At 32.5% G+C, this 16729-nt stretch overlaps 1 protein-coding gene across 1 annotated transcript; it reads left to right on the top strand.

Moving 5' to 3' along the window:
• Positions 1-938: 938 nt before the first annotated feature.
• On the top strand, positions 939-15640 carry LOC145318419 (cytoplasmic dynein 2 intermediate chain 1). Its single transcript, XM_080159705.1, has 23 exons — positions 939-1069; positions 1441-1559; positions 2526-2885; positions 3122-3177; positions 3641-3828; positions 4582-4769; positions 5228-5305; positions 5619-5697; positions 6933-7079; positions 7880-7949; positions 8177-8213; positions 8591-8678; positions 9010-9098; positions 9547-9747; positions 10579-10781; positions 11299-11375; positions 11783-11851; positions 12545-12674; positions 13005-13084; positions 13693-13838; positions 14082-14162; positions 14447-14512; positions 15178-15640. Exons 1-23 carry the CDS (start codon positions 953-955, stop codon positions 15275-15277), a joined length of 2769 nt encoding a protein of 922 aa, XP_080015831.1. The 5' UTR covers positions 939-952; the 3' UTR covers positions 15278-15640.
• Positions 15641-16729: the final 1089 nt, after the last annotated feature.

Here is a 16729-nt window from a genome sequence, read left to right as displayed (position 1 = left end):
TTTATTATTAATTGGATGTTACACCAGATTTTCATGCTCGCAGTGGGCAAAAATAACGATCTCCTACCATCCACCCCCTTTACCTATCCCCTCTCCTCCTACTAGATGAACGAGCTGACCAAGAAATGAGTTCAATGTTGGCAAGCTAAATTAACGACAATTTTTCCTCTGTCATAATATCCATGTATTTTTTATATCCATTATATTTTTAACTTTGTATGGTAGAAAGCTGTATTACACCAATATATTAGTAAATGGTTTGAAAACCAGGTAGAAAGAATTAGAGGGAAAGCACAACACAATATATACTTTTTCATAAACAGTAAATATGACATACCAATTCAAATATTTCGGTATACTTATGTTTCATATAAAAAGTGATAATAGTTATTTTCAGTATGGCTTTGAAACCGATTAACATCCGCTGGGTTAGAACCGGTTCTCAGCCATACTAAAAATCATTTCTAGTAATTTCCACGATTATTAAAATAATAATTATAAAATTAATACCAGTTATGTTAGACTAGATTTTCGTCCCCTCGGGCCTAACAAACCTGTTTTTAATTTTACCATTTTTCCTTACAATAATCGCGGAATGCTGTCTTTAATACGATGCAATAAATAACTATTATAGTCAGTAAAATTTAAAAAATATTAAATCATTCCAGTTTTGTTGACCCTTAATACCGAAGTCCCGAGCGAACAATACATGGAATTATTTCATTGATTTTTATTTTATCACTCCTGAGAAAATGTCTGTAATACAATATGATATATGTTATTTTACAGTGGGGCTAATAACCGGCTCGAGACGGCTAGATCTGATTTTAAATTTAGCAAGTTTGAATTGTCATATTGTTTTGAAACCTTGAAGTTATCTGTGTGTAAGAAGAGCATCAACTAAACTGAAAACAAAAGAAAATTTTAATTTTAGATCACTAAATGTATAAAAATGGATAAAAAATCTTCTCGGACCTCGTCAAGCACAAGAGATAAGACTGGCAGGGAAACCTCAACTTCAAGAAAAAAGAAGGAGGAGTCAAAGTCATCTAGTAGCTCCACAAAAAAGGTAAAAATTATAATATTTTTGAAAACGATAAATTTACAGAAATGCATACATATAGTACCTACCAATCGTCATGTCTGCAAAAGTTATAGGAGAGTTAATTGTACAAATTAAATCTGCGGCAACTTTACAAGCAGACATATAAGAGTTTATAGAGTAGCTTAGCTCCTTAAAATGCTTAAATTTCATAAGTATACTTTTCAATCTACAAAACTCAATCTCTGTGATTTTTTTAAAATTTAAAACTATTAAAATTTATTAGGATAATAAAAGTGACAATTAGTTGAAGTAACCTGAGGTTTAAAAATTATAAAGCTTAAAAAATATTAGTTTTGACCTAATTTGTAAGAATACCAATAACTTTTTTTGTCCAGGAATCCTCTAGAAAGAAAGAGAGTGATACAAAATCCCCTGGTAAGAAAGAAGATGAAAAACGCCATAGATCTTCAAAATCTACAAAAGAAAAAGAAGAAAGGAAGAGTACAAAAGAAAGGTACGTTGTTTTACTTAAACATTTTTTTACTTAAACATTTTTTTACTTAAATATCTTTATTCTTTAATTAGAAATAAAAGGAAAGTTTAAACTAAGTCTTAGAGAAAGAGTAACTACACTTATAAATTCCTGGTAAAATCTATAGACCACTAAACACTGAAAGTTATTTTGTTTTTATGATCTTATGTATTTCTCTAAAGTATGTAATAGAACATTAAAGTAATAGAATAGAGAGTGCAGAGTTTTGAATAACATGTACTAACAGTCAATTGGGTCTTTGAATATCAGCAAATAGCGTCAAATATATTAACACAGCCAAGTCGCTATAAAAAAAAGCAGAAAGTAATTTGCTAGCAGACCAATAAGGTCCCCACCACTTGAACATCTTCACTTTATGAATTTTGATGAAGCTTCAAATACAGAAAAATCACATGATAATTAAGAGATATAAGTTTTCCGGAATTTTAATGTAGGGAGGAGATTTGAAATCTGCATCCAATTTTAAGGATTTTTTTAATAAAATTCGTTTTTTCTATAATTCTTTATCTAAAAGCGGAAATACAAATAAAGTTAATTAATTTTGGCATCCGTGATTGGTGGATTTAAAAAATCTGCGCTCTGATTGGATGTCGTACATCATTCAACCAATTAGAGCGCAGGTAGTTTAAAATCCACTTATCCTATTGGTCAAAATTAATTAACTTAAAATGTATTTCCGCTTTTAGATAAAGAATTATACAAAAAAACGAATTTTATAAAAATCCTTAAAATTTGATGCAGATTTCAAATCTCCTCCCTACATTAAAATTCCGGAAAACTTATATCTCTTAATGATAATGTCGTAAAGATCATATCCAATGTCTAAGTAAACTTTAAATGCATTGTACGTACGTACAGGGCAAAAAGAATGTTGTTTAGGTTTTCTAATTCATTTTTTTTATGTAAAATGTGATTTTTTTGTTGTAGAAAAGAAAAAACAAGGGAGGAAAAAGATGATAAAAAATCCAGCAAATCTCAATCCAAAAAACCTGACTCTTCAAGTGATAAAAAGAAAGAAAGAGATGACAAGGATCGAAAAGATAAAAAGGACACAAAAGAACCTAAAGACAAAGAAAGAAAAGTCAAAGAGATAAAAAGACAGCCAACACAAGTGATACTAGAGAATTCTGACATATCTGATGATGATGTCCATGAAGATAAAGTTGTTACTGAAGAACCAGCACAGGAAGAAACAGCAGCTGTAGTTGATGATTATAATTATGATGACGAGGAAATTTTGATTTATCCATTATTTTTCATTTTAAACAAAAAACTTTTCGAAATTGGGCATTTACTGATATTGGAACATAAATAATTTTGTATTCAGGGATTTTAAGGGATAAGACAATGAGAGATAAATTGATCTACTCCTCAATGAGGATAAAGGATGAGGATAAGTGCCCAACATTTTAAAGCCAAGAGTAATGGGTACTACAGTAATATACACTATACAGTCTAATTTCTCCATTTTCCCTGATTTATGCTTTTCTCTTCAATTGATTTAAATGGATTTTAATTTACAGGAGTTTGAAGATTATGATGAAGATTTTGAGGAATGACAGCGTTTATTTTACGTTTCGTATACCTTGTACAAGCTTATTTATACGCTGAATATTTTGTGGTTGATACTTTTTTCGAAGTGCTATTTCTCTTTGAAGAAAAAAGAAGAACATCCTACTTCTTTCATAGATATTTTAATTAAGATTAGTTTACACTTTTCTTTTCGGTTGTTCTAGGGACAACCCTTCTTATCAACTTCCATTTAGTTACAGAACAAAATAAGTTTTCTTCGTAGCTGGACAAAGTGTCTAAAAAATCAGTCACGTGACGTCATAAAAATGAGGGAGATGAGAGGAGGAGTGGAAAAGAAAATCCCTAAAAAAGAGATAGATAATCCCTGATCACAAGGCTCATTTTTTAAAACACTTTGTCCAGATACGTTTTCTTCCACATATAAATATCAAAATTTCAAGCATTTTCAAATGGAATTAATTTGCTGGATCAAAGCCCTGTGTAGTTTAAAATACAATATCTTGAAATAGACGTTTGTCAGGAGGTAGAGGAAGAAGATAGTAGTGATGACGAGAGTGTTGGTGAGGAGCAGGTGATGGTGGAGACCAAGCTCGACTCGGGCAACTATGATCTACACGAGACAGAGGCCCGCAGGAGACGCAGGGAGAATGAGATGAGGGAGGTCAAGGCCGCTATGGAGAGAGAAAATTCTGGCCAGGTAGTGTTTCTTTAATTGCTGTCTGTGTGTCAGCCTGTCTGTCTCATTGTCCCTTTTTAAATGTGTTTCCAAAATCATTATTTAATAGTAATATCTATGATACAAAGTAGAACGATGTCTGTCTGTCTGTTTGTTTGTTTGTTTGTAGCGAAGGATCTCGCTAACCGCTGAACCGATCGGGTTCTCCTTTACAGGGTAGCTTCTCAAAGGTCCCGGAAAGGTTTATAACTATTTTCTTGGGGGTGGGGACACCCCCAACACCCCCACAAAATGAAAAATACCCCCCCCCCAATTTCTTTTTTCTTTTTTAAACTTAAATTAAAATAGAAGGGGTTGACTACCCCCTTCCCCCTCCAAAAAAAAAAAAAAATCCCCCCCCCCAAAAAAAATTTGTTTTTTAATTTTTCTTTTAAATCTAAAATACGAAAATTGGTTTGATCAAACCTCTTAGGGCAAAGCCCCTAAAGGCTAGGGGTGAAGCCGCTAGTTTATATAAAAAGTAACAGTATATCACTTTGTACCGAAGGACCTTGCTAACTACTGAACCTATACGGTTCTCATTCACAATGTAGATTCTTTATAACTATTTTGGGGGATAGAACCTCTACATTCCCAAGAGAAAAAGCCCCTTAAAAAATACCCCAACTAAGATATTTTTTTACTTAAAAAATTTCAACTCCCGTTTCCCAGAGGCTTCATGGGTCGTGACAATAGTTAATTATTAAATTAATAATTTTCCCTAAAAATATCTAGAACAAATCTCGTTTGAAGAGAACCGACTCTGGAAATGGATCTGATGATTACTCGGATCAAAATAACAAGGACAAACATAATAACAGACGTGGCAGCGAAGCTAACAGGGAAAAGAAAAAGAGCGGATTTATCAACTTTTCTGCGGCAAAAGAAAGAGAAAAGTCGAAGCAAAGTGCTTCAATGATAAGGTTAACCTTTTTAAAATTTTCTGCAAAATTAAGAAATTGAATTAAATGAACGGTAATTTAATCATCCCCCATTTTGTGATAAGTATGACAAATTTTTGTGGACAAAAATATTTGTACATTCTTTTAACACCTTCCTTAAAGTAAATAAATAGGAAAGTCTGACAATTTCTCTGATCTTTTAAAGAACTGAGGTTATAAAACATTTTAGAAAAAAATCTTAATAGGCTTGCCTAGGTGATCCTTGGGTTTCTAAGTATTACTAATTCTTTTATATTTATGTAAGGCTATGGAAACCCTAACTTCCATGGTAGCCTAAAATTTTTTATAGGATTTGGTCCATTGAGTTCACTTATATGTATGTTTATAGCATGATAGTTTTAAAATTGTCATTTAATAACCATTATTTTACAATTATAACTATTTATAATTATTAACTATTATTTTAAATTTGCATTAAGATCTCGTGGTGATTATCTACTTGGAATGATTAATTTGGATGTTGTCAGTTATGATCACTTGGATCTAGCTCCAATAAGGTAATTTTTACAAATAATAGTTATTTATCTCATCGTATTGTAAACAGTTTTCTGCAGATAGTAAAATGAAAAATGTATGATTAATTTCAGTTAAACCAGCCAATTTTTATGAAACTAATTTTAATATTTTTATTTTATTTTTCGTGGAAAAGATTTACTAGTATAACTCAAAACCGGTTTAAATAATACGGAAATCAATGTATTCATAGCCATACTTCAAATTATAAAAAAAAACAATCTAAAGGTTTGTTAAAAGTTTCGAATGGATATGGTAGAAAAAAATATTTCTGCATTTATTTGACAATTTGTTTAGATATGAAGCATTTATGAGAGCTTTTGGGGGTACAAACAGTCTGCAGGCCACCTCACAAACTGGGGAGGATAATATTCAGGTTCACACACACTGGTTGTTGGTGGTTTCCCTCAAAGTGCCTAGCGAGCATAAAGCTCCTGCTGGGCTACCCTGTTCCCAATATAACCTAACCTAACCTGAAATTAAGTAAAACACAAACACACGTAAAACTACCCCCTCTCATATTATTACTTTATTAAAAACTAGCAGCTTCGCCCCTAGCCTCTAGGGGCTTTGCCCCAAGAGGTTTGATCGAACCAATTTTTCGTATTTTAGATTTAAAATAAAAAAGAAAAAAAAAATTTTTTTGAGGGGGGGGATTTTTCATTTTTTGGGGGGTTGGGGGTGTCCCTCCCCCCGAGAAAATAGTTATAAACCTTCCCGGGACCTATGAGAAGCTACCCTGTAAAGGAGAACCCGATCGGTTCAGCGGTTAGCGATATCCTTCGCTACAAACAAACAGAAAAACAAACACACACACAAACAGACAGACATCGTTCTACTTTGTATTCTAGATAAGGAAGAGAGTTTGTGTGCTCGACTAGTTACTTACAGGGAACCTATCAAAAAGTTTTAATAAACAAAAACAAAAATAGATAAATAGTAATAATTATATAAAGTAGTAAGCTTTTTTGTCTGTAGCTTAAGATTTCGATAACTACTGTACCTACTGTTTTATGGAAGCTTCTTATAGGTTCCTGGATAGTTTTAGGCTATTTATTTTTTATGTCTATGTTAGGTTTTAGGCTATTTTACCAATTTCCTTACTCCTTTAAATACAGAGCTCCTAGATGCTTGGAGCGCAGCTGCTAGTATGAATAGATAAAAATATAATTCAACAAAATGCGATGGTTGTTATACCTACATATATGATTAACCAAATGAGAAACATTGAGAGAGTAGTGATTTTTTAAACTTGAGGGGGGGGAAAGTATAAACTGTGTTTAATAGTAAAATAATCAATGTTTGAGAAAATCATGAAAACTTAAAAATGTAGGAATCGATCTACCCCCCCAACCAATTGACGAATCTTAATGAAAATATGATGAATGTTAACATAATTAATCCTTGAAAATTTCAGCTCTCTATCTTTTATAGGAGGCGAAAAAATTACGTTTCCCCCTTTCTGTCTCTGCCAGACGGACGGTCAGGTGGACGGACATTTTTAATTATAGAGTAGCTTCGCTAAAAAAATATGATTGATAGACAGATAAGATTGAAGATTAGGAAGATTGAAATAGGTATCAAAAATAACCATTTTTGTTTGCTTTAAAGGTTGAGTTACAAACTGAGGAGGTAAAGAAGGAGAGTAAATGGTGCCAGCACCCACCCACTCTCAACCTGCAGGGCCTGCAGGACCAGGACAACCTGGACCCAGAGCTGGTGGCCCAACAACTCAGAGGATCTGGTGGGGGATCACAGGTTTGTATCATATAATGATTAAAAAGTTGAATGAGAATATTTGGGAAGCTTTGAGCTTCTCAACGGACAAGAACTATAAGTTATTGATACTTAAAGGTTTGGGGATTCTAAAATCTCCAACATTTTGCCTTATAAACTTAAGTTGAAAATTTTAAGCTATTTAACAGTAATTTTGTGTCTGATACAATGATGTCCGATCCTCTGCATACACTTCAGCTTTTAGGGAATATATTTACTTTTTAAATTACAGAAGAAGAAAAGACTTTAGCATTAGAAGGATTTAAAACAGAGAAATCTTCGTTAAATGCGACTATGTTTAAGAATGAGCGAAGCCGTAAAAAGTTAAGAGTGAAGCCACAAGTCTAAAAAATATCATCTTTTATATCTTGCATACTTTTACTTAACCCTTAACAGTCGGGCCTCTTGCCGCACCTTAATCTCAGTTCCTATTTGAGCTAGAAAGCTAATTTTTTTTGTGCAAGTCCCTTGTTTGATAATAAATTTCCGACCTTTTATAAGTCAAAGTCAATTTTTGCTTCCTTCACCCTTTTATTTAACAACCTTTGTTTTTAGGTCCTTTTTTACTTAAAAATTTCAAACGGCTGTAATTTTCTTATTTTTGAAGCTAGAAGAACAATAATTCCCGGAAAATGCGCAGTTTGGGCTCTTTATCTTTCACACACAGAAAATGAGATAGAAAAAAACCGGACCGTTAAGGGTTAATATTGTTTATTTTCAAGTTATTTCTAGGATTAATATTACAATTGCACATCCATTTTTAAAAAGATTTCAATTTATAGAAAGTTGCCGTTGAGAAAAGTTTGGAAATGAATAGTAATTCTGTTCGTTTGGTCAAATTTATTTCTAAAGGTAATATCCTTCTTAATAATAACTTTTTCTGTTAAACTTGTCTAAAAGTTTTGATGTTTGAATCTGGTTTAGTGAAATAAACTTATGACTAAATTTTAATTTTTAGAGTATCGCTTTCCAAATAATTAAAAATGTATATGTGTGTGTTTAACTAACTATTTTTATTTTGTTCATTTTTTATCAATTTTAATCCTGATTATTATAATTATTTTTGTTTTGTTTTTTAGCTGGAGATATTTTGAACACATTACTTGAAGAGGATAGGTAAGATTTTTAGAAAATAAATTTTCCTGAAAAATATGATTTTATTCAAAGAATTTAAAAACTTTTCAAACTGATCAAGGAGGAAATTGTCTGTAAATTATACTAGTCTTCAAAGTTTTGGCATAACATCTTGATTGGGTTGTATAAACCTTCAGTGTTCAAACTATTCCATAAATAATTTTTTAAGAAAGGGTAATATTGTTTATTGTAATTAGGGATGCACAATAGTACATTGGTTTTTCGTCTATTGTCTTGTTAATATTACCCTTATATCTTACTATTTTAGGATACGAGGAGAGGGTCATAATTATGTAGAGGAGCCCCAGAGGGGTATTGAATTAACCTAAACATATTATTCCTAAATCTTACTATTTTAGGATACGAGGAGAGGGTCATAACTATGTAGAGGAGCCCCACAGGGGTATTGAATTCGCTACCAGTCTTTCTGTTCTTAATTTAGATAAGGTAGGTAAATATTTATAGAAGTCACAACAAAAACTGCTTTATTACTAGACAATTTTTAGTAGCGCAGCTACTCTAATACAAGTTACGTCCGTACGTCCATCATAGAACTGCTTTAGCTCAAAAGTTTCGTAATCTTCGCTGAATTGTACTTGTAATTCTCACTTTCGTTTTATATTAAGCCATATTTCAGGGTATATTAGTATTTCATATTTAAATAGACTTCAAGGTTAGGCAAAAGAATTGCACATGCACATCTTTGAATTTCCAAAATTTGTTATTTCAGCTAAAAAAGCTATTATATACTACACATTTGTTTCCTCTTAAATTTTAGGTTGAATGTTTAGAAAATCGTGTGGTAGATATTGTTCTCTTTTCAAACGAAAATCCAACAACTTTACTTGTTACTCACAGAATAAACAGGTAGAAAACAGGAATCTAAAGGGATAAGACAATAGATAAAAAATTGATGTACAAACCCACTGAAAATATACAAAATTCTCCTTCTGTAGATTACAATCAGTGGTTAAAACGTTTTGACACTCAACTTAATGAACCAAAAAATAGAAATTCAAAAAGTACCCAAAGTTGTAAAGCCAACGAATAGGAAAACGTCAATATAAAACTTTGGGGACTAGTGTATTAAATAGCCCAATGTCCCAACCCTTCAATATACACTGAAAAAGTAGCAACTTTTAAGGTGGCTTTTGCGCTGATAGTTTATTGAAATCACTAGACCAATAAGTCCACAATTTACAAGAAAGCTTTATATTAGTCTATATTAGGCAGAGCTTTTTATTAATATAACTTAATATGGGTTTTGTAGTCTTGAAAGAAATACACAAGTTACACAATGCTAAACCTTTTTTAGTTCACTGGAAGACGACCCATCAGAAAGTGAAGATACCCTGAGCCGAACCATAATCACCATCTGGAATGTGACTCAGCCTGACCGGCCACTGTACGTGCTGACCACCCCGGAGCTGGTGACCACGGCCTGTTTCCAGCAGGAGAGATCCAGCCTGGTCTTTGTGGGCTCCGAGTGGGGCGCAATCAACCTTTGGGACCTTAGGTAATGTATTTTCTCGTATTCATTCGAATCCGGTGGACAGGAACCGGTTCTCATCAATGCGAAAAAACTATGTCTAGCATCGTATTATATACAGTTTTCTACTAATATAGAAATGTACAATCATAAGATTAAAACCAGTTTTTTTAACCGGTGCCTTCGGCACCACGGGGCTAAAAAAACTAGTTTTAATCTTATAATTGTACATTCTATATCCGCGGAAAGCCGTTTATAATACGATACGAGAAATAACTATTACATATCTTTTTAAGAATAAAAAAATTAAGCAGCTCGCCCTTCCCCCCTCACTCTAATTATTAATCTTGTTCGAAGCCCTTGGGGATTTTTTCAGGAAAACACCCAGTATTCAAGTACCGTTATCAACCTAACCATTTTTAAACCAAGTAATACAATCCACGATCTTAAAGATTTTATAAGTATTGCTTTCACCACCCCCCCACCCCCAGGCATTTAAACACTTGTCTTGGTATGTTCATTTTTTAAGATTAAAAAAGCTACCTCAATTTTTAATAATAATAAAAATCTTATTATAAAATTAAAAAACTATCAAACTTTTAAAAGATCCAATATTTTTTCTTTCAATACTTGTTCAACAATTATTTCAGTATGGTTACTAATCCGATTAATATCTGCTGGATTAGAACCGTTTCTCAGCCATGCTGAAAGATAATATATAGGATCGTATTACAGATAATTTTTCCTCAAATAATACAATTAACATCGTAGGATTAATTCTATGATTTTTTATTTTACTCTCGGCGGATATCTGTCTATAAAACGATGCGATGAATAGCTATTTTCTTATAATCTCAGAGAGCCAAGAATTCTGCATGAGCAACTGTACGGAGAGAATAGGAGTGAGTGGCGGGGACCAACTTTCTGTGATAACAATATCCACGAGGCTAGGGTCACGGGCATCAAGTCTCTGACAGAGAGCGTGGGGGAGGATGATGGGCTGGTGGGGGGCGCCAGGGACAAGCTATCAGCATTCAGGGTGGTCTCTGTTGACTACTCAGGTTTGAGTTTATTCATTCACTGATAAATACTTCCTTAATTCCTAAATACCTAAATTCATATGTGCAAGGTTATGCCTTTGGTAGTTTATAATACTAAGTAGGGATTTGTTTGTGGATTTATTTTCCACTTTTGTCATATTCACCGGTACAGAATATGTTTATTTTATTATGTTATTGTTGTTTTTAGAAAAATTAGCTAACATATTTTATAATTACGGTGTTTATGGTCCGTTATTAAAGTTGTAATTGTGCTTCTAATATCTAACTAGTGTATTGGTTAGTTAATGATATTTTCGCTTATTTATTTTTGCACTTAAAGGAGCATTTTGTCATGTATTTTTAATGCGTTATAGTCAAACAGGTGGTAGGTGAAGGGTGTTTAAATAACTCAACTCAAAAAGAAATTTTTAATGCCAACCTTTCCACTTCTTACCACTTGAAGTCTTACATATCAAGGTTAAATTCATGTGCAAGCGCCGGGTTTGAATGTAATAGAAAATTCTTTTTTTTTCTTCAGGTAAACTGGTGATATGGACAGTTCTAGATTTCCAGAGGGATTATGAAAAGAACTTGGGATTAGCTCATTGGGGACAGGTAGGATTTTAAAAATACATTGAAGACAACATCAAGAATTAGCGAAACACAAATAATCATGAATGAAAAAATGGACAAAATGAGAAGATGTTCATTGATCATAAAAAAAAGAAAATAAATAGAGACAAAGTCAGCAGTCTATAGCAGACGACAAAGTCACATTTTTCCCATAGCGTCAGGGACGTAAAAACAAACGTATAAACAGAAAAAATGTATAAAAGAGTAGCTTCGCTTCTAAAAAAAATGTAAAAAAGTCATACAATTTTTAAATTATGAGATGAATTATACATAAGAACAAGAAGGTATCTTACAAAGTATATTATAAAACATTTACAAACTTTTTAAAGGGTTGGATGGAGAGACAAAGAGACATAATACTTTTATATATGAAATTATTTTATATTTAGGTACGAATGGTAGCCACAACTGTGATAGATTTGACAAATCTTGTCCACTCGGAACTACACTTGCCGCAGGAACAAAATTACTTTCACATCAATTTTAAGTAGCAAAAAATGGGGTAAATTTGATATTCTTGGCTGCTATAGAAGATAGACAGCTGAAATTTTTATTAAAGATTCTTATGACATATTCACATCTATTCTATATTGTTTTCTCCGTCTGTCTGTCGGTCGGTCATGCTTTAAAAGATATAAATCTTTTTTTAAGTTTTGCATATTCTCTCTCTTTTTTTTCTCTCTCAAAGAACTGAACATTTGCCCTCAACTCACTTTGTCCGTTTGTCCATTGTATAATTTTTGTGCTTGTGATGTTGTCATCCTTGTTTCACATTTTTGGACAGGAATTGGCGAAATATATCAAACACTTTAACAATGTCTTAAAGAATTATAAACTATACATGGTATTTTGTTTTTTTTCTACCAAGCACTAACCCTCCTCCCTGAATTGTAAAAAGAGTGTGTTTTCTATGCCTAACTCATTGGAGACTCAGAAGCCTTTACCCTCTTGGGCATATACCGCGTGATCGAAAAAACCTTACATCACCTTACCTTAAGTAGTAAACAAACAAACTTCTCCTTATTCTTAATTTCATTTTAAAAGGAGTGTTTCAAAGCTCAATAAGGTTCTTTAAAGGAAACCACCTATAAATTATGCAACTTTTTGTGTAATAATAAACAAAGAAAATAAGTCAATTTTATTTGCATCAGATCCACGCCTATGATGTAGAGATAGATCCCGGAGACAGTTCTCACATATTTGTAACAGCTGATAATGGTCTGGTTATCCATGCATCCACTAATCCTGACCACAGACCTGCTCCAAGAATATTCAGACCAGGCACATTTTATATATAGTTCATACAACAAAAACAATTTATAATAAACCATAAGAAAAATACCTTGTATTACAATAACAGCATGGTACATGAAAAATACTGGTCGGAATTGTTTGTAGTTTTCAGGGAGCTTTATAATTGTCATGCAATGGTTTTATGCTATTTTCCTTACCTCTACCGATTAATAAAAGTAATACTGAATTTATATAATTAACAATCAGAAATACAGACAAAATCGAGCACTTATAGAGTAGCCTCGCGACTGAAAAACATTCAGCTATTTTGATTAAATATCTAAGATTTGATGAAAAAACTAATATAAAACTGTACAGAGCTAGATTTATCCCACGCGTGTGCGCGATCCGCGGCATTCTGTCCTTTTGATGAACCTTTCCTACTTGTGGGCGCAGAGGTAAGGTTTATAATTATCAGCGACATTCTGTCCTTTTGATGAACTTTTTCTACTTGTGGGCGCAGCGGTAAGATGTATAATTATCCTCGGCATTATACCATTTTAGTTATGAAAAATATAAATGTAATTTTTTTAACATGTTAAGGGGGCACCATAGTTCTTTGGTAATGCACTTAGTTACGGTGGTGAGAATTCGTGTTCAAACCAATTCGCATTGCTATCACAACATGTTGTCTCAAATTCCGGCCCTCTAGGAGGGGGGATCTGTAGGCAAGTGGCGACGGCACATATAATCAGCCATTGAAATGGACATACGATCCATGGGCACAAGACCCGCCTTGTATAAAAAATGTAAAGCATATTTTATAAAGCTAAGCATCCCTTACTATGTAAGCATGTATAATGTAATTCTAAGTTTGCAAATTTTGAAAGATTCTTTTCATTTTGACCTATTTGTGTTTTGTTTCTAAATGTTGTCTTTTTTTTCATTTTTACAAATATTAACAATTTTGTAAAAATTACAATGGAACTATTATGCTAAGGTTTGAATTGAAAGTAAATTTTTTTGGATGATTTACACATTTCTATGTAGAATATTCTTTGTTCAGGATGGAAGTATCCGCCTGCACCAGACAAACATGACTGACAGGCCCCTGATAACCTGGGCTGGCACAGTGGACAACCAGCCTGTCAAGAGTGTTGTCTGGTCACCATCCAGACCTTGTGTTTTCTTCATTTTGGACACTGCTAACAGGTAGAAAATAAGTGTTTAAAATATGATATTATTCCCTGACCATGTCTAATATTATTTCCTTTTCAAATAAACTTAAATCTTGTGATTTTACAAAAATGCAGAGCTATTGCAAAAACTAAGCTTGCATTATATATAATCTTAATTGTTAATTAAATTCATGTATTACAAAATAAGGATAAAAACCTTCCTAAAATTTTCAGGTATAATTTTGACATCACTTTAATTTCTTTCTTTATAATTTAGAATACATTTATGGGATCTTGGAGCAGGAGATATATATCCTGCACATTCTGTTCAATTTGGTGATCAGATTAATTCTATCAGGTAAATATCACGTTCAAATTGTACTAATTTCTGCTATGTAAACTGACGCGAACTATCAATAGTGAGAATAGGAGAAATGCCTTAGCTCACAAAAAGCCGCATGTGCCATACCCATGAAAAAAGGTCATACAATTAAAGGGTTTATATAGCTAAGCCTAATGTAAAATACTAACACAAAAAAATACCCCCTCCCCCCCTAGATTTTCAATTTATTTCTAAATAGTGGGGTCGGAGTTTTTATTGCTCGACTAGGAACTTTGAAGGAAACTGGTAAAATATTTTAGTTTGAGTTGTGAGACTGGGGACCCTCGACAGAGACAAATGCTTGCTGTGGCTTGTCAAGATTCAAGGTAAAACTTCATTATAATTGACGACTTCATTCATTAGAGAGTTTCAAATTATAAAATCCTAATTGAAATCTTTATAAATATATAAGCATCCCCATAAATCTGATTTATGCAATTTCATTACCTTGAATAAAATATTTTTGCCGGTTTGTTGCAGGAATAAGGTAAAGGCAATTTCTTAACTTTTCCACCAATGATTTTAATCTACAGTAGGGGTAATTTTGTTATTGTCATTGTGGTTTTAAGATCCTTGATGGTTATAGTTTGATGTTGATACAATAACAGCAATATTTTTCAGAGTGTACTGTACAGTACAGTTTATACATTTATGTCCATTTTTGTACATAATATAGTAATAGGATCTGTGTGTGTCTGTGTGGACTTAAGTATCTCGCTAACCACTTAACCTGTTTTGCTCTGCTTTATAGGGTAGCTTCCCATAGGTCCTGGGAAGGTTTATAACTATTTTTAGGGAGGCTACCACCACTCTTCTAACAAAAATCGCAAAAGATATTTAAAAATTTCCGCTAGGCGACGCCAGTGTCGTAGAAACAAGAATAAGAATCAGCTGATCTTAACATAGACAAATTATTTCTCACATTAGATGTTGAAAAAATCATTTAAAGTGCCTTTAGAGGTCATTATGGAGTTATTTTTTTTATTTTTAGGGTTGAAATATTTCATCTGAAGGAGGAGTATAGAGCTATAGATGATGAGACATGTGACTTAGAACTTGATAGATTTCTACATTATGTTTCTATCATTTAACAAGGATGATAATATTTATGAGAAGCGACGCACGCGAATAATTAAATATCACAAATATAACATGAGCAGCCAAATAAATAAACGTACAAATTGGCAAGGGGAAATATTTTTAAAAAGCCCTAAAGACGGACGGACGAAGTAAGTTAGAGAATAGATACACGTTGGTCAGGCAAATTGCATTTCTGCGTTAAAACAATTCAAACGTATAGACGTAAACTTGGAAATATAGAGTAGATTCGGTACTTTAATATCTGCAATCTTATTATGTAATTATTTATAGGTCTTCTATCAAAAACATCCGTAATAGGTATATCTTATCATTATGTGATTCACCTTATTTTAATTATATGATATTTAATATTCATTGTGATGCAATATCTAAATTTATAAATAAATATTTCATTAAAAATTCTTTTTTATAATATTCTCAGAATAATATTTTAAACCATTTGTCCAAACGATATAACTTTTTTGTTTGCAGTGAAATAGTTTTCTTCAGATACTTTTTTTTTCTTTTTCTTGCTACAGTCGTTACTACTTAGTAAATTATAGAAAATCTGCTCTTCAGATGACTTTGTGTGTAGGTGTTAAAATTTTTATTTTTTGTACTTTCTCTATTCAACTATTCTATATTCATATCTAAAATATCTTAAGGTCAACAACAATAGATAAGTAGCGAGGCGACCTTACAACCAAAAATTGTCGGCCTGATTGTCGGGTTGCAATATGTTTTTTTGCTCTCCAACTCCTCAAATATGTAAAAGTATTCCGAAAATCATTTTTAAAGTTCTATATGTTAATACATAAGTGTTTTCTTTAGAAAATTAAGGATCGCTGAATCGACTATGGTCGACAAAATCATTTTTTGTCAGAAAATCTTACAAAATTATATTAAAAATCGTATGCTAGTAAACCCTATAATTTTTAGAAAACTCGTCTTCAGATTTAAAGTAATTTGGTGATCTGGCTACCATAGCCGTTTCATCGAACCTTGGTTATTTATAATCACTTTTAATTATTGGACTTTATCGTTCTTGTCATCACGAATGATTTAGTGCAATAGGTAAAAAAAGGTTCTACATATTTTACCGGAACAATCTAACCATATATGAATAGTGCGTCAGTGACGCATTTATTGCGGCAAAATAACACGTCCCCTTTCTTTATCCCCTCACACACACACACACACACACACACTTAAATACACTTTTGTAGCCTTTCTCTTTCAATAGTGGATTTTTTTTGGTAGGAAATCTAAATAAATTTAAACTTTAAATAATGTTACTAAAGCTACCGCTTTACATTTAAGAAATGACATATAAAATATGGTTTTGGTTTTACACATGTTATATGTGGGCGTAGGGGAAATTTCACTTTGCGTCCGGATTATTCAGGGCAGACAGGGATTGGACATTGGAGAAAATAATTCTTCTTCTCTCCAATTCAAAGGTT

This window comes from Acartia tonsa, chromosome 4 (assembly GCF_053477335.1).
Source record: "Acartia tonsa isolate MP-2025a chromosome 4, ASM5347733v1, whole genome shotgun sequence".
Lineage (NCBI taxonomy): Eukaryota > Metazoa > Arthropoda > Copepoda > Calanoida > Acartiidae > Acartia > Acartia tonsa.
The sequence above is the reverse complement of the archived record's forward strand: the minus strand, read 5'-3'. Positions and strand labels throughout refer to the sequence as shown.